Source organism: Embiotoca jacksoni, unplaced genomic scaffold, assembly GCF_022577435.1.
Source record: "Embiotoca jacksoni isolate LCO1_2020_lvr unplaced genomic scaffold, fEmbJac1.0.p SCAF_10, whole genome shotgun sequence".
Taxonomy (NCBI): domain Eukaryota; kingdom Metazoa; phylum Chordata; class Actinopteri; family Embiotocidae; genus Embiotoca; species Embiotoca jacksoni.
The window spans coordinates 10,305,719-10,324,255 of record NW_027185230.1 but is presented as its reverse complement, the minus strand read 5'-3'; the positions used below and the strand labels follow the sequence as shown (position 1 = coordinate 10,324,255).

Below are 18,537 nucleotides of genomic sequence, written 5' to 3'. Positions count from 1 at the left end.
GGAACTTCTCATCTTTTATAATGTTAAAATTTGTATATGGGCTGAAATAAAAATGTGCAGTGTCTTGATTGTGACGTCACACCAGAACAATGTGCCGTGTCATGTTTTCTTTGTGCCCTATTGTATAATTGTTGTAACTGCAGATGCCGATTATGTTTTATTATCGATTAATCCGCCAAATTGTTTTATTGTTTGCTTCGTCGTTTGTCAGAACGTAGCGGGAAAAAGGCTGATCACATTTTCCTAAACCCCGACAGGTCTTCCAACATTTTTGTTTCACTATCATAAACAAGCCGAGGCTGTCAATCTTCACATTTGAGAGGCAGAAAACTGAAACATTTCAGAAATGTTTATGTTAAGAACAACTCTCAAACACTTGCTTATCAAAGTTTCAACTGGGTTATTTACTGTTAATCAACTAATTGATGTATCCACAAGGTGTTTCACCATTTTAAATGATTTGATTGCAGTTTTATCGTTGTCGGGGTGTTATTTTTGTATGCAGGTAAACCACATTGTTACCATAAAGTTATCTCTGTTTAATTCACAGATGGATCCCGGACAGGATTTACTCCTCGCCGCTCTGAGCGAGAGCGGAATTTGCTCCGAACGATATTGGGATATTGGATGTTGATTCTCAGGATGTTGCACAGCCCTCTACAACCCAGCAAGTAAGGCGATCTTCCATCCTTATAGTTTTGGAGGGGGGGGGGAAAAAAAGCAAATTTATTACCATTTCTATAACTCTTGTCGATGCTGCCATTTGTGTCCCTCTCCCAGTCTATCTCCATCAGTGCCCTGGACGTCGGTGTGGGGACGGAGGCGGTGGAAGTCGTTCGACCCGAACCTCCAGCTGCAGTCCCCATCGTTACAATCAGGGTGAGATTGCAGAGCGCCAGTGCTCCCTTAACGGCCACATCAAGCCACGATGTGTTATGCGGCAGTTGCTGTTTTGTGGTATAAATCGAACTCTCGCGTTTCTTTTCCCCGTCAGCACAAACCTCAGCCATCAACCACCACGTTTGTCTTAAATCAGCTGAATCAGTTGCCGTCGCTCGGAGCTGTTGCGACCAAACAATCGGCGACCAACCCCATCAAACACACCATAACGGTCACCAAGGTGGTCCACGTGGCCAATTCGGCCCTGCGAGGGTCGTCCATGCCCTCCTCCGCCGGCACTCCTCCGTCGGCGTCCACCGTCGTGCCTTCGAACAGAGATCAGGTACGTTTTGTGTTTTTTTTAAACGCGTCACAGTGGAACGTTTTTCCTCTTGGTTGTGCTGATTATACGTTTTGTTTTCTCAGCAGATTCAGCTGAAAGACCTCCTTCGGACGGGGAACGTGAAGAGCGCCGGTCTGAGGGGCAACAGTCTGATGGAGCTCATGAGGCTAAAGCCTCCGCCTGATATTGCCCCACCGGTTGCTACGGCAACAGCCACAGGTCCAGGTAAGTTATTTAAGTGTGAAAATACATGATCATCTTTGTGTTTTGATTCCTACTTGAAGTCTTTAAAAGCAGTGATTTAAGGTTCTTTGAAAAAGACCTTCGAAGGCATTAGAACATCTTGATTTTTATTTACGAAGGTCTTGACTAGTTTTTCTTTATTCTGCTGTTGATAGTAACATTATTTACAGCATTTTTCTTTGAAATTAATTAATTGTATCTATTATTGGCTAATTTACCAAACCACACATCTATTTCTTTCTTATCCAGGGCCGGGATGTGTTCAGCAATTAATCAGTGATATTATTAGGATTTCCTGTCATTAGTCTGGCAGCTGACAATTTTTTTTATTTATTATTTGAATGTTTAGTTAATACCACATTTTTTTTTTTTTTTTTTTTTTTTTAACTGGTTAATATTTGAAGTTTGTGTGAAGGTTTTAATGCCAAAAACAAAAGTTTGAAAAAATACATTTACGTGTGAATTATTTGCAAGAAAAAAAAAACGCCCTCGCTATGTAAACGCCTTAAGAGAGGAAATCAACTACAAACTATGTAGACGGACTGTTTTTTTCTAAAATAATTGTAAATTATGTAAAATGTGAAGTTTCATGTGTTTATATTCCTGTAAACTCTCTCTTGTCCACATTTAATTAGGACATAATTAACTTTGAAAATGTCCAAACTGTTATAGCGGCTCTGCTAATAAGTGCTTTAAAAATCGGAATTATGAGGCGAGAAAATGACCACTCGGATGTTCTGCAGTCCTTTAGGTGGCATTAATCTCCTCTCTGTCGCCGTTTCAGGTGAAATGAACAACGGGATCAAGAAAGAAGTTTTGGGTAAAGATGCTGCGAAGATCTGGATCAGCGAAGACCTCAAACTGCAGAACTTCTCGCCTTCGCTGGTTCGTATTGCGATATTCATTTCATCATAATTTGACACAGACGTCGTAGATATTCAGGAGATGATTAAAATCAGGAGAATATGTCACGTCTCCGTGTACAGAAGCCCCCGGGCATGAAGGAGGAAGAGGAGCCAGAGGAGGAAGAGGAGGACGAGCTGGGTCATGCGGAGACGTATGCGGAGTACATGCCAATGAAACGTAAGTAAAACTGTTGAGTTGACACAGGATGATAAATCTGGTTTAAAATGAAATCCACATCTCCCGATTGGCGACGATAAATATCTGAAAAAAAAAAAAAAATCTATAACGAGCATTTCTGAGCCGAAGCGTTGTTTCCATCCGAGTTCGACACGTTTCCCTGGAAACGACAAGTCAGGTCGATACCGTGTGTGTGATGTTTGCGCAGGCGGTCTACATTAGTTGTTCAGTATTCAGTCCGTCACGGCGGCGGCAAACGAGCGAGGCGCTCGAGCTGAATGAGAACACAATGGATTGTGTGAAAACTGCGTCGGGCCTGAAATCAATACCGCTCCGTCAAATCCGCATCACAATCCGCCGTCTGTCCCGACACAGTGAAGATCGGCCTGAGGCACCCCGACCCCGTGGTGGAGACCAGCTCGCTGTCCAGCGTGAACCCTCCGGACGTGTGGTACCGGCTGACCATCCCGGAGGAGGTCATCGATCGCGGCTGCCTGTCGGCACTGCAGCTGGAGGCCATCACGTATGCAGCTCAGGTAAGCAGCGGCGCTCGTGTCGTCGGTGAACGCTAGACAGAAGCTGTTCAAGGACTTCTTCTTTCACATTCAAAGAGAAAAGAAGTCTTATACAACAACCCGCCTGCAGAATCTCACCGTTTCACAAAACACGCTCTGTTGGCTCAATGAGTTTTAATGGACACAATACTGCAATAAAACTACCGGTCTTCACCTACCAGACAACCCATTAATTCACTGCATGCTATACTCGCACACTGAAGTAAGACACTACTTATAACAAAGCCTGAGCAACGAGGTGAGACTGCGCCTCAAAGATGAGGCCGATGCAGAAGTTCCTTAAGCTGCAATGCCACCGAGTGCCACCAGAGGTCGGCTCCAAAAAGCCTCCATAGACTCTCATTAAATTCTAAGTCAAATGTCTCCACCAGTTATCTCTGTGTTTTTAGATGAAGCCACTCCTTCTTATTAGTTTTCTGGAGGTTCATCTGAAAATAATCCGTCATTAATTAGAGAATAAGCTTCAAAAAGATGTGTTTTGGGGGCGCGTGTCTGTTTGATTGACAGGCCTGTGGTGCAGTCAGGTGATCCACCGTTTTTTGTTTTAAAATGCTTTTACGAAGATTAAATCTCATCTACTTGTAGCTATGCAAAATAACCTGGATTACCCTCTCCTCCTCTAAACTGCATGAAAACAACAAAAATGTTACCCTGATGTTGTTGGTTTTTTTCTTAAATTGGATTTATTAAAAATGGGCGTAGAAAAAAAAAAGTATTTTTTATCATATATTGACATCAAAGTATCAGTGCTGATATTTACCTTTTTTAATGTGTGTTTTGGTACTTTTCTGGGTTCTCTCCAAGTCCCTCGAAAAACACTCTTAATAAAAAAAAAAAAAGCCTTTCAGTCTTTGTTGTCTAAAATTTAACATGATTGAAATGTGACTCGTTTTCAGTACAAATTTAAATCGGGTGCAGAAATGAACACTTCAACGCCTTTAAGCTGCCTGAGTTCTAACTGTGCGTTTCTCACGTCGTCGCACCGCAGCAACACGAGACGTTCCTCCCGAGTGGTGATCGAGCCGCCTACCTGATCGGCGACGGAGCCGGCGTGGGGAAAGGCCGCACGATCGCCGGCATCATCTACGAGAACTACCTTCTGGGCAGGAAGAGATCGCTCTGGTAAATCACCCGCATCCGTCGCGCTATATTTTAAAAGCGGCGATTACAAACACCTGGACTGTTTTTTGTTTTTTTTTCTCCCTCCAATGATGTTTTGTGGTCTTCTGTTCAGGTTCAGCGTCTCCAACGATCTAAAGTACGACGCCGAACGGGATCTGAGGGACATCGGCGCCAAGAACATCCAGGTCCATTCACTGAACAAGGTGACGATGCGTTAATGAAGCGCAGACAAGACCGATTAGAGGCGTTCACCTGCTCGCGTGACTCGATTCTACTTTTTTACATTTTCAGTTCAAATACGGAAAAATCTCCTCAAAACACAACGGGAGCGTGAAGAAGGGCGTGATCTTCGCCACCTACTCCTCCCTGATCGGAGAGAGCCAATCAGGTGGGAAGTACAAAACCCGATTCGATCAGCTGCTCCACTGGTGTGGGGAGGACTACGACGGAGTCGTATCCTTTTAAGGCCACCGAGAGAGAAGATGCTCCTGAAACGTCGGATTAAAATCATATTGAAAGTGATATACGTGAGAACTGCGATGACTTTCTTTAACCCCAAACGTCTCCAGATTGTCTATGACGAGTGTCACAAAGCCAAAAACGTGTGTCCGATCGGATCCTCCAAACCGACGAAAACGGGGCTCGCCGTGTTGGAGCTGCAGAACAAACTCCCCAAGGCTCGGGTCGTGTACGCGAGTGCGACAGGTCAGTAGACGTACTCGGCCACCGTGTTCTCGGCGAGTTCTCCGCTCCGCACTTTTTATTTTTGCAAGTGAACAGATCAGATTAAGCTGTGTCCAGGCGTCGGCAACCTATCGGCATGGGTTGTCGTGGTAACGGAAGTAGCTACGCTGGTGATGTGGCCAACAGTAAACTGTCCAGTTTATTGTTGTCCTCCGTAGAGACGAAACTCTCCCCTTTCTGATAGCTCTGCTAGCCGTTAGCATAGATTGTGCTCACTCTTGTCTCTCTCTGAAAATGATGTCGTCATGTGTCGCGATCTGAGCCGGCAGAGCGTCCGGACTGAGACGCATCTGTAGAAATCTGACTGGTATCATTTCAAACCACCTCCAGATGTTGTAGCAAAAAAAAAAAATCACGTTTCATGTGTTTTTTTGTGTGGTTTTTTTTCAGGAATTTATCCATTTTAATGCCGTGCAAATGTTCCACCAAAACAAGCTCCTCCTTGACACATCAGTGAGCATCCTCACTGCATGCTGAGCTCGGCGCTACACGAGACTATTGTGATTGGTTTAAAAGAAGAAAAGAAAAAAAAAAAGCGATATCTGTGTGCAGCGTGGCGGAGATAAATCTGGTTATATGAGACTTCATTGTCAGTCTGAAGGTGGTGAATCTGTTTCGACACTAAACTGAAAATGTCGTCACTTTTTTTTGTTTGTTTTTCTACCCAGGTGCCTCTGAGCCGCGAAACATGGCCTACATGAACCGTCTGGGAATCTGGGGCCACAAAACGCCCTTCAGGGAGTTCGGTAACTTCATCCAAGCGGTGGAGCGCAGGTGGGTTCGGCTTTCAGCAGCTAACGGCAATACAAATAAATGTCTACAGACTTTAAAAGGGTCTGACAAACATTTACGTTTTTCCTTTCGAAACGCAGAGGTGTTGGCGCCATGGAGATCGTTGCCATGGACATGAAGCTGAGGGGGATGTACATCGCGAGGCAGCTGAGTTTCACAGGTGTGACGTTCAAGATAGAGGAGGTTCCGCTGACTCAGAAGTACATTAGCATGTACAACAAGTCCGTGAGGCTGGTAAGCACGTTTTTTTAATTTTTTTTTTTTTAAACTCATCGTGTTTTTTTTTTGTTTGTTTTGTTTTTCTCAGTCTCTTGATTCGCGCTCGCTGTTAATGACTTCGTTGTTTTCGTCCCCAGTGGGTGAGCGCGCGCGAGAAGTTCCAGCAGGCCGCCAACCTCATGGACGCCGAGCAGCGCATGAAGAAGTCCATGTGGGGTCAGTTCTGGTCGGCCCACCAGAGGTTCTTCAAATACCTCTGCATCGCCTCCAAAGTCCGCCGAGTGGTGCAGCTGGCCCGAGAGGAGGTCCAGAACGGGAAGGTGGGAGCACTCCTCAGATACGAGTTATACCTCCTGTGAGATCCAATTACTCCGCTGAATTCTGTTTATCAGGAAAATCACCATTTTCTTCTCAGTCGCAACAGTTTACAAAAATTCAGGCAATCGCTGCAATATTTGTCAAATTTTGCAAAGTTCATGCAAGATTCTTCTTTTGTTTTTCCCCGCAAAAAAAAGTTCCTCAGTTATTCTAATAATGATAACAAACTTTATTTGTATATCATTTTTCGTACAAGAAATGCAGCTGAAAGTGCTTTAAAAGCAAGAAAATGTCATTAGAAAAGTAATAAAACGCACAAAATTAAATGGAAATGGAGTTAAAATATGAAATGAAGCTGTAGAATCTGGGCTGAAGATATTATGACATAAAGACAATATTACCAAACAAAATTCACTTTATTAACAAAACTAACTCCTCATTTATAGTCGATCAGCAAAACAAACACGCGCTGCCCGACCGGAGAGACGGGAAACAACAGGAAGTGACGGGGTTTGTGGGAAATGTGGTTTATAATGGGAACGAGGAATAATGTTGAATTAGTTTTATCCTCACTTCCAGTGGGAAGAGACGTCACTTTGTTTTTGTGTTGAGTTAATATGATTTAAAAAGTATTAAAGGCTCTTGTTGAGACAGCAGATGTAGTCTTTCTGTTTTGAAGTGATGTCACTTTATGAATTTTGTTTGTAAATATGAGCCCCGTAGTTATTTCCGTGATGTGCAGTGTGCTTATATTCATAGAAAAGTAATTAGGTCTTATTTATTATTAAGAAGTAATTTTAGTAAATAGCAGCTCACTTAAAACTCTTACTCTTACTAATTACATTGTTATTTTTGAGAAAAGCTGTTGTAAAATCAAACATTTTTGATCGCAAACAGTCACGGCAAAACTCCTGGAGTGACTGATTTATTTTGTGTATTTATACACGAGAAAAGTTCTGCTGAACATCAGACAAAACCAAAACAAATCAAACCAAAAGACTTATAAACAAGCAATTTACAAATAAATTAAACAATAAAAAAAATGTAAGAAATTAAGGACAATATCAAGCAAAATACATGCATACATGAGCAGTAATTGGATTTGGAGTGAATATTAAAATTGTTTATGATGATTCTGCAGTTTTCTAATAGTAAAGAAAAACATCAAAACAAATGATTGCCATTTCTCTACCAGCTGTATCGGAAAATACCGAAATCCTAATTTCCCAGATTAATACGACGTTTGAGTAGAACAGTGATGCTCCGTTTTATAGAACCCTGACCAGCTGTTTCCTCTGCAGTGCATCGTGATTGGCCTTCAGTCCACCGGCGAAGCCAGAACTCTGGAGGCGTTGGAGGAAGGGGGCGGAGAGCTCAACGACTTTGTGTCAACAGCGAAGTACGAGCCGAATGCAGATGACTTTTTCCTCCCGCAGTTCAAACGCCACGGATGTGTGTTTTTATCTCTGCAATCGTTGTTTTTGTCAGAGGCGTGCTGCAGTCGCTGATCGAGAAGCACTTCCCAGCTCCAGACCGACAGAAGCTCTACAGCCTGCTGGGCATCGACCTGTCGGCGAAGAAGACGCCGTCTCCCAGCGAGGCCGAGGCCGGGCAGAAAGGAAAGAAACGGAAAGGTAAGAAAAACCATGACGTCAAATAGGTCAAGTTAAAACTCCTAAAAAAAAAAAAAAAAAAAAAACGTTTTCATTTCTGTAACTTTTCCCGTTTGTTCACTGATTGTCTCTCCCCTCCAGGTTCAGAGGTCAAGAAGCCGCAGAAGAAGAGGCCACGCAAGCACGGCGGTCTGTCGGGCACGAGTTCGGAGGAGAGCCAATCGGACGACTCGGACAAAGAGTCGGGAAAGGACAGCGACGACAGCTTCAAGTCCATCAGCTCGGCGGACGAAGACGACGACTTCAACCCGTTCAGAGACGAGTCCGACGACGACGGCGAGGACGGTGAGCACGCCGACGGGGGCTGTTGATCGGGCAACGTTACACGAGAGGGCGGGCTTTAATGTCTTTATTGGCGCAGCAGTGACGCGATTATACAACGAGTTACCAACTGAATATAAAACGTATTCATATTGTGTTGCAATTGGCTCAGAAAGTATACAACTTTTTGTTCGCGTGATCTCCGTTTCCAATGGCGACACATGGGCTATGACTGACAGCCTGAAAACAATCAGTCACGTCAGTAGAAGTGAATGTAACGTATGCCATGTTTAATACTCCAGGAAGTAGTCCGACCTTTAGTAACGACCCTAGCAACAGAGAGGATTTCTAGTCCGTTTTATTGCTTTCTAGAGATGGTTTCTCAAACTGAATAAATACAACACATAGAAACACTAAACTGCTCAGCTAGCTCAGTCTGATTGTAACCAAGATATCTGATAAAAAAAAAAAAAAAAAGATATCCATGGACTCGGGTGTTTTTAAGATTTTAGCACTGTGTCGTGTGTTAAAACCAAACCGGTCAAGCTGGCCGCCGCTGGGATTTTAAGTGCGCGACTATCCGTGGTGCTCGGAGCGACCAAAAAGGACCAAAAGAGACCCGATTTCACCAAATGGGTCACATTTAATACACCTACAATAAGTAAAAACAACATTATAACATTATATTACATGTTATATGAAATTAAATTCTAATTATATATTCCCATTGAGAAGGTGGAGGGATATTTCCAGTGACGATTTGTTCCAAATGTACAGTTGACCAATCGGATCTCCGGGTCGGGAACTACTTGTTGTGTAACGTTGAATATTTAGCGTGAATTCTCTACTCGTAGATCCGTGGCTCATCAGAAAGGAACCAAAGAAACGGAAGGAGAAGAAGAAGAAGAAGAGAAGGAGGAGCATCGATCCGGACTCCATTCAAAGTGCCTTGTTAGCCTCGGGGCTCGGCTCCTCCCGGCCCGCCTTCACCACCTCCATCATCCCCCCCAGCGTGCCCGCCACAGGTGAGCATGACGCAACACGGTCGGGTGAATCCGCCACACTCCCGACGGGAGCCTCCCCAGGGTTAATGAAAGCATTGTTCTTCCTCCTCCACAAGTCAAGGCTGAGAGTCCGCCCGATAGCTGCCTGACGAGTCAGGACGCGGTGGAACATGCCCAGAAAATGAAGAAACAACTACTGGAGCAACTGGATCAGCTGGCGGAGGATCTGCCGCCGAACACGCTGGACGAGCTCATCGACGAGCTGGGAGGACCCGACAACGTGGCCGAGGTACAAACACCTGCACTTCTTCTGTGTAATAGCAAGTGTGTTTTTTTTTTTTGTTTTGTTTTTTTTACCATTTTTAACTTTCCATTTCTGCCACCAGATGACGGGCCGTAAAGGTCGCGTGGTCAGCAACGACGACGGCACCATCACCTACGAGTCGCGCTCCGAGCTGGACGTCCCGGTGGAAATCCTCAACCTCACCGAGAAGCAGAGGTTCATGGACGGAGAGAAGGTACAAACAAAGTCGTTATGGTAGAAACGGGTGGAATGTTGTTGGAAACTTGGTGCGACTGGATATAAAAGTCTGAAAAATGAGGCCGATGCAGAAGTGGCTTAAGCTGCAATACCACCGAGGGCCACTAGAGGTTGGCTCCAAAAAAGCCTCCGGCTCCATAGACTCCCATTCAACTTCTCTCATCAAATACAAAGTCAATAAAATGTCTCCACCAGTTATCTCGGTGTTGTTAGCTAAAGTCACTCCTTCTTATTAGTTTTCTGGAGGTCCATCTGAAAATAATCCATCATTAATTAGAAAATAATCTTAAAAAAAAAAAAAATGTTTTTGGGGGTGTGTCTGTTTGATTGACGGGCCTGTGGTGCAGTCAAGTTACAGCTGTCGGTGGGTGGTACATAGTATCGTCAGGTTTCCAGTCAGATCCACCGCTGGCTCCTCCCCCAGCTCGTCCAAATATGGTCACTTCCTGGTCCAAACCGCTCCGAACTAACAAGATGGTGACGGACAAAATCTGAACTAGAGGCTTCATAATGTTCACAAACCAACGGGTGACGTCACTGCTGGTTGAGGATTGGTTCAGACCAAAGAACAGCTGCACCCCGTGTTGGTTTTGGGCTTGAGGTTTACGCAGCAGCCTGTAACACTGTGACTCATCTGGAAAGTTCTCACAGTGACAATCATTCAATCTTTTGCTGCAGTGATTTCACATCAAATTGCAGAAATCCACCGCTGCTGCTTCATCGTCATTCAAACGTATTAGTGCCTCTGAACGCAACTTTATTTATGACTAGATGTGTTTTTATGGCAGGAACTTCACACAGGAACTATTTTATTAGTTCTGTTTGCACAGGAAGAACTAGATTATGTTGTAAGGAGATAATTTTTAACGACGCTATTGTTTCTGTAGCTTTATGCTACATCTGGCATTTTAAAGTGTTTTGTGTCATGCATCAGCTTGTTTGTGTAACCGTGTGCTGGAGGAACTTTTACACCCGGACATTATCTGATGGGGAAAATAAGGTTCCTGCTCGTCTGTCAAAGAATTGATTTCAAAACGCTCGTCGTCAGTTTTACGAATGTCTGAACGATTTAGGGCCAAAATACATTTCCTGATATGCTGCCACGTTATGAACCATCTGGACCCCCGTCAGTCAGCTCGTCTGCTTTTTGACCCCCAGAGTCAAAACTAAACATGGAGAAGCAGCTTTTAAACTCCACATATCAGGAACAGACTCACAGAAACTGCATTTGTGAACGTTTTGAACGAGTCGTGTTGTTGCTGGAAATCTGGTGTGTGTGTGTGTGTGTGTGTGTCAGTTATTTCCCGACGGAAAGAAGCTAACATTTTTATGTTTTAAAATATATATATATATATATATATATTTATTTTTTTTTATTATTATTTTTTTTTGTCTGTAAAAAGCTCAAATTTACTCGTCTTCCTCCCGAAACCAGAACATCTCCATCATCTCGGAGGCTGCCAGCTCAGGAATCTCCCTGCAGGCCGACCGGCGCGTCAAGAACCAGCGGCGGAGAGTCCACATGACTCTGGAGCTGCCGTGGAGCGCCGACAGAGCCATCCAGCAGTTCGGTCAGTGGACGGTTGAACACCTACCGCTCGTTCGGACTTTAAATGTTGTCGTTTTTTTTTTGTTGTTTTTTTTTTTGTCCCCCATAATTAAAATGGCTGTTTTGTGTTTGTCTGCGCGAACACAGGGAGAACTCACAGGTCGAACCAGGTCACGGCTCCGGAGTACGTCTTCCTCATATCGGAGCTGGCGGGGGAGCAGAGATTTGCGTCTATAGTCGCCAAGAGACTAGAAAGTCTGGTGAGGAGTCTGAATCCTGACCGGTTTATCTTTTATTTAAAAAAAAACACCGGTTAACTCGTGTTTGTTCCTCGTGACAGGGAGCTCTCACTCACGGAGACCGACGAGCGACGGAAACTCGAGATCTCAGCAGGTTTAACTTCGACAACAAAGTAAGAACGCCGAGCGTCCGTCAGACTGAACGTCTCGTCGTCGTCTTTACGTGACTCGCTTTACCCCCTTTTTGAAAAAAAAATAAATAATAATGTATCTCCGCTGCAGTACGGCAGAAACGCTCTGGAGATCGTCATGAAGTCCATCGTGAAGCTCGACACTCCGTTAGTGACTCCGCCTTCAAACTTTAAAGGTGATTTCTTCAAAGGTACGACGGAACCAGCGCAGGAGACTGCAGTCTGTTTCGTTTGGTTTGTTTGAGTCTTTGAGCAACAACTAATTTGTTTTCTCTTTTCTCCTCTGTAGAAATTCAGGGCGGTTTAATAGGTGTGGGCCTCATAAATGTGGAGGACAGATCGGGGACACTAACACTGGACAAAGGTGATTTTAAAACTGAATTTAAATATATGACGTCGCAACGACTTTTACATTTAATCAGGGAATTGTTAAAAAGTCTTATTCCAGACATGGAAAGTCAGGAATTTCGCGGGTCTTTTTCCTGCAGCTGCTAACGAAGGCAAACATGCAGGAAAATTAACATCTCAAGAGCTTCGGCTCAAAAACGACAACTCGGGGTGGAAAAAAAACCAATCTGATTTAATGTTTGTAAAACTACCGTTGATGTATTCTAATGTGGGAGAGGGAGCCGTTCACAGCTAGCCTGGTGTACCCAGACCTAAATGTACTGCTTGAATCTACGGAATCGTTCGTAGTCGTTCCATCTTACTGGTTAATTTGAACCAATCGGCATACGTTACGTTTTTTTATGTTTTTTTTTTTTTTTTTCAAACGGCAGCAGCGTGACGAGGATGTTGAGTGTTTATTTCCTGGAATCTAATTTTTTTTAACTTTGGGCAAAAATGCTGCGTTCGTCATCGTCACTTTTCACCCAATCACAGCGAAGGAGGGGCGGGGACAAAAGCACTGAACCACCGACGCTGGTCGCTGATTGGTCCGCCCTTCAGAGTGGCTGAGGGACCGCTTTTAAGAAATGTATTAATTTTGTGACCCAATTAAGAAGAAATATTTTATTATTTAAGTACATAAAGCTCACAAGCTGTTGGGAATAAAATAATGGGGCTGGAGTTTTGTCTGATCAGCACAAAGATGACAGTTTTACTTTATTCGGAGAATTTGACTTCTAGTTGGAACGGTGTTGGATTCACGGTGCAGTTTTGTGGTAAATGTGTAACTGGACTTTGTCTCTGCCTCCAGACTACAACAACATCGGGAAATTCCTGAACCGTATTCTAGGCATGGAGGTGCAGCAGCAGAACGCCTTGTTCCAGTACTTCTCCGACACGCTGGCAGCGGTGATCCAGGAGGCCAAGAAGAACGGCAGATACGACATGGGCATCCTGGGTAAGAAGCCGAATCTGGGGCAAGACGACGTTGAATTATTTACAGCCCTTTCTTCTCATCATCTGTTTGCCCTGAAGGTTTGGTTTCTGAGCTTCATTGGACCTGAAATGTATCAAATGTATGTTTAAATTTAAAAAAAAAAAAATGACAACATCTTCCTCCCTCTCGTCTTGTGTCGTGTCAGACTTCGGCTCCGGTGACGAGAAGGTGAGGAAGGTGGACTGCAGGAAGTTCCTCACGCCGGGCTACACCACATCCGGACACGTCGAGCTCTACACCGTAGGTTCCCGTGTGTTTAAAAGCCCCGCAGGATGTTGTCGGATCACAGCAGCGTCGCCTGACTCTGTATCTCTTGTGCGTCTCCTCCCCAGGTGAGCGTGGAGAGGGGGATGTCCTGGGAGGAAGCCACGCACGCCTGGGCCGAACAGAACGGACCAGACGACGGCTTCTACGTGCAGGTGAGAAAATCCGACCTGCGTCCTTCAGGCTGTCTGTTTGATTGACAGGCCCGTGGTGCAGTCAGGCTACAGCTATCGGTGGGCGGGACGTAGCATCGTCAGGTTTCCAATCGGATCAGTCAGATCCACTGCTGGCTCCTCCCCCCCAGCTCGTCCAAATATGGTCACTTCCTGCTCCAAACCGCTCCGAACTAGCAAGACGGTGACGGACAGAATCTGAACTGGAGGCTTCATCACGTTCACAAACCGACGGGGGACGTCACTGATGCGTTTTCCGCCGTGCGCGGACGTAACGGTTTCGGACTTGTTTGCGTTAATTTCCGAGGACGTGAACAACCGACGCTCCAAACGGACGCAGGACACGCGGCGAGGCGGCCAGCAAGCCAACGTGTCGTTTCAACGAAGCCTTAAACTGACTACGACGCATTTTTAAATCGGGATTGTTTGATCGGAGATTTGAATCTTTGAGTCTTTTATGTTGAGTTCTCAACATCAGGTATAGTTTAACTCCAGCGTAACATATCTTCTGCACAAGTGTTGCATTATGGGTTGTTTTTACTACAGTTAGTGCACTTTCAGTCCCGTTTTATTTTAGTTTTCTGTCACTAGAAGTGTTTGTTTATCTCAGGACCTGCAGGAGTTTCGCTTCCATGGAAAAATAGTTGTCCCCAATGAAACGTGTGCGTTTGGTTTCCAGATGAGGAACAACAAGAAGACAGCCATCCTGATCAAAGAGTTGAACACAAAGAAGAGGCTGTTCCTGGTTTACAGGCCAAACACGGGCCGGCAACTCAAACTGGAGACGTACACAGACATCAAGAAGAAGTTTAAGAAGGTTTGACGACTTTTCTTTTCTTTTTTCTTTTTTTTTTTTAAACACACTGAGAAGAATATTTAATGTGAGGAGTCATTTAAAAAAAAAAATGTTTCTTGTTTGGTTCCGTCAGGTCATGTCCGAAGACGCCAAGCAACACTGGACGGATCAGTACAAGTCATCAGCAAAGATATGCTCTCATGCTTATTGGTATGTTCACTATTTATCTTGATGCCAAACAATCTCATAAAAACGCCCCAAAAGCACAGTCTATTCTACCGATGAGTTTTTATTCTTCTTTGCAACGTTATCTAAAATGACAGATCACATGTTCCTTTATCACCATGAACACATGCTGCAGTTTATTATAATTTAATCACACACACACACACACACACACACACACACACACACACACACACACACTGTCCTGCAGCCTGAAATGTTCACCAGACTGTGGATCCATCTGCTGGTGAAAATAGTCCCAAACTAATGAACTGTTTATAACAACAGTGACCACAAGTTCTGGGTCCTTTTTTTTTTTTTTTAAGAAAATGAGACTAAATATTTCTGCCCTTCTTCCTGAGAAGGAACTGAGGGGAGTTTCAGTACTTTGATTATTTTTTTTTTTTTTTCACACACATTGTGTTTGTTGTCAATGATAAATGTGTGTGTGTGTGTGTGTGTGTGTGTGTGTGCGTGTGTTTCTCTCCTCCTGCAGGCGTGGTAACTGTAAGAAGGCCTCGGTGGGTCTGCAGTGTGAAGTCGGCCTCCGCTGCCGGACCTACTACGTCCTGTGCGGCTCGGTGCTCAGCGTGTGGAACGAGCTGGAGGAGGTTCTCACTCCGGTCAGCGGAACCAACGTGAAGGTGCAGATCGTCCGGCTCCGGACCGAAGACGGACAGAGGATAGTCGGTGAGTCCGTCTCAAAGGAGCAGTTAAATCAGACGAGTTAGTTCTCTCTCCGCGATCTGCACTGAACTTCCTCTGATGTTCCTACTTTAGAAACAGCTTCAGGGTCTCTGCAGATCCGCAGACGTCTTAAAGTGAACTTCCGTGTTCTTTCACAGGCGTTTTATATAAAGACTTTTTAAAGTCTCCCTCCAATAACAAACGTGTTGTGGTGGAGACTGCTGTTTGTTCAAAGGCTCCGACGTCTCGGTCTTTATCTGCCGACGGTTTCTCTGAATACTGTGACAGCAGCTCATCGTCTCGACTGTTCACCCTCCGACTCTAAACGCGTATCATATTTGTTTTTAAGTATTACTGAGGTCTTCCAGGCCTCGAACCTGGTGACACTTTTGTTGTTGAGAACCGGTTTAAATCGGTGTTGACTTCAGCAGCAACGTCTTGGACCTCCTCAGTCCTTCGGTTCCCAGAATCATCCATCAGGACGCTGCGGCCGTAAACCGCAGATGAACTGTTGTTTTTATGACGATCAACTTCGGTTTAACGACGAGTAGCTTTCCTCCGTCTCGGCTGGTCAGGTTTACGTACGTGAAGATTTAGACAAAAAGTTAGACGAACGTAGCAGCTGGTGAGCTTAGCTGAAAGAACCGGAAACAAGGAGCTCTGAAGCTCACTGCAGAGCAAACAAAGTTAAAATATGAGAAGTTGTGGCCTCCGTGTGTGTTAAATAACTTCTGGAGCTCGATGATTGATTAGTTGGCTGATTTTTATCTGATGATGTTGTCCCAGGATGTCGACTGATATGAAAACAAGATTTAAAAAAAAAAGATGGTTGGGGTCATTTTTCGACTTCCGTTTTTGTTTAAATTTTTACTTATTAATATTTATTACATTGTGGAGTTTTCTGTTTTCATGAACTGAAGTTATTAAAGACAAAGTTTAACTGTAAAATATCATTTATTACCACGTTTCAGTCGATATGTTGATATCGGAATGTTTTTTTTTTACTTCCTAATATCTGCACATGCATCGGCCCCTAATAATCCAGTATCACCATCTCTATTGGCTGATATCTCTTAACTTTCAGCCAGAAAGAAAATCATTAAATAAACAACAACAACAACCCCTGAACTGTTCCTTTTTTAAAGACGTGTGAATGTAAAACGCGGTCCACAGACTCTGACCCTCCGTCTCCTCCGCAGGACTGATCATTCCAGCGAACTGCGTGTCTCCGCTCATCAACAAGCTGTCGACGTCGGACCAGTGCCAGCAGCTGGCCGTCCAGGAGCAGCAGAAGCGGCAGCAGCTTCACCCTCAGAGTCTCAGCCAGGCTGCCAGCACATAGTCCGAGGTGCCCCGGTCCGTCTCCGGTCCACGTCGCTCTCTCTGTCTCTGTCTCTCTCTCTCTCTCTCTCTCTCTCTCTCTCTCTCTCTCTCTCCGCACTGCGGAGGTCGGAGGTGTCGCCGCGGTGACCGTCAAATGTAACGCGGCGGCTGTACAGAGAACCTTCCTCCCATTACGAGTTGTAATCCGCGGACTCTTCGTTTTTCCGCCTTCGAGAGGTTCGGTTCGTCCTCTGACATTCAGGGGCAGAAGATCCGCACGGAGGGGCGAGCTGATCCGAGTCCTCCCACGACTTCCCCCCCCTCCCCCAGAGCGAGAAGCAGAGACTCGGTCCGGTGTCCGGACCGAAGGTGCACGACACACGAAAAACCACTATGACGGGCATTTAGTGCTTCATACGATCCCACGTTCATTCCACGTGCTGCTGCGCTGCAGCGAGACGTCTTTTAAAGTAGAAAAACTGACCCGGTTTGAGGTTGTTTTTTTTCCCCTGACGCTCAAAGAAGACCAAAAAGTCGTTGTTGCCATCGAAAACCACAGCATTGCTTCTTTTCTACTCCGATCTCTGTTCTGCACACGGGTCTCATATTTATCCTTTGGTTTGTTTTATTTCACACGAACAGCAGAGTCAAAGGAAACATCTCACTAAAATCAGATTAAAACAGTAAAATATTTACAGTTTAGCATTTATATGCAGCATTCAGATATCGAGTACATAGTTTATGGTCCTGTGGTGCAGTTAAAGCAGATATAAGGATATTTTTTAAGGGTTTACAGGTGTAGTTCTCTGATATTAAACTTGTGTTTCAGTATATTTAAAAGGCCACAAGAGGAGTCGCGGTTGTAAATTTAGATATTAAATGTTGATGTCTGCTGCAGCGTCTCCACGTTCAGAGAGTCAGACACGTTGTCTTCGGAGCGAGTCTCCAACAGTTAAATAAAGTCAGTGTTTTCCGTGTTCCTTCTTTTATTTTAAATAGAAATCCGCTCAGGGGTGAAACTCAAAACAAAGACGAATGCATGACCAGAACTCGGGCGCTCCTCCGACCTTCCTCGCTCCCTCCCTCCTTCCCTCCTTCCCTCCCTCGCTCCCTCTGGCTCTTTACAGCGTCTGATTCGTTTGTAATGAAAAAAATCTGCGTGTGCTGTGTGGTGCAGCTCCTCCGTGGGGCCCTCCGCCTCCTCCCCATCCTTTAGGATCTGCACTGAAAGGGACGCAAGCGTTTTCCCGACGGCCGGTAATTAAACCGCAGGGTGTGTTTGTGTCTCGGACACATCTTCCACCTGTGGACTAGTTACTGTTAATATTAGGTGTGTGTGTGTGTGTGTGTATGTATTCGCTCCTGTGCTTCGACCGGCGACGCATTTAAAGAGAAATCAGAAGGTCTTTGTATCATTTGTACAATTTGTAAAACTGAAACTCTTCGCAACACATCTGACGTGTTGGACAGGACCGGAGGAGACGTTATCGATGATGAGCCGGTTTTTATTCTGTCTGGTGGGACGTCTCGAGACATTTGTGGAGCTGCAACATCGTGTGGGGGTGGGGGGAAGGAGGGGAGGGGGGGGGGGACTGCAGATCGGCTCCTCTAAAGTTTAAAACACTTGAAGGATTTTTTTTTTTGTTGTTGTTGTTTTTTTTTTTTTTTTTTTTTTTTTTTTTTTTCCTCTTTCATCATTGCACGAGTTGCACTACTGATAAATGGTTGTACAAAAATTCAACATTACCTGTACATGAATGAGTGCAATGCTCAATAAAGCTTGGTATACTTCTACCTCTGAGGTTTTTTTTATGATACAGAACTGCCACTACATTACAGTTTAGTTAAATAACCACCCCCCCCCCCCAAAAAAAAAAAAAGAAGCTTAATTTCATCATTATCTTGGCTC

The 18,537-nt window shown here is 44.7% G+C and overlaps 1 protein-coding gene across 1 annotated transcript; it reads left to right on the top strand.

The window, feature by feature from the left end:
- The first annotated feature begins 550 nt into the window (after window positions 1-550).
- On the top strand, window positions 551-18,191 carry sbno1 (strawberry notch homolog 1 (Drosophila)). Its single transcript, XM_069165585.1, is given in 33 exon segments — window positions 551-601; window positions 603-671; window positions 781-879; window positions 995-1,222; window positions 1,306-1,447; window positions 2,250-2,350; window positions 2,452-2,548; window positions 2,924-3,084; window positions 4,112-4,245; window positions 4,358-4,448; window positions 4,537-4,698; window positions 4,815-4,950; window positions 5,658-5,763; window positions 5,862-6,015; window positions 6,138-6,320; window positions 7,620-7,717; window positions 7,807-7,952; window positions 8,073-8,276; window positions 9,107-9,277; window positions 9,373-9,545; window positions 9,643-9,774; window positions 11,233-11,368; window positions 11,494-11,606; window positions 11,687-11,758; window positions 11,868-11,967; window positions 12,066-12,140; window positions 12,975-13,121; window positions 13,306-13,400; window positions 13,493-13,579; window positions 14,277-14,414; window positions 14,527-14,603; window positions 15,115-15,308; window positions 16,505-18,191. Coding segments are annotated over 33 exon segments (4,215 nt in total). The 3' UTR covers window positions 16,648-18,191.
- Window positions 18,192-18,537: the final 346 nt, after the last annotated feature.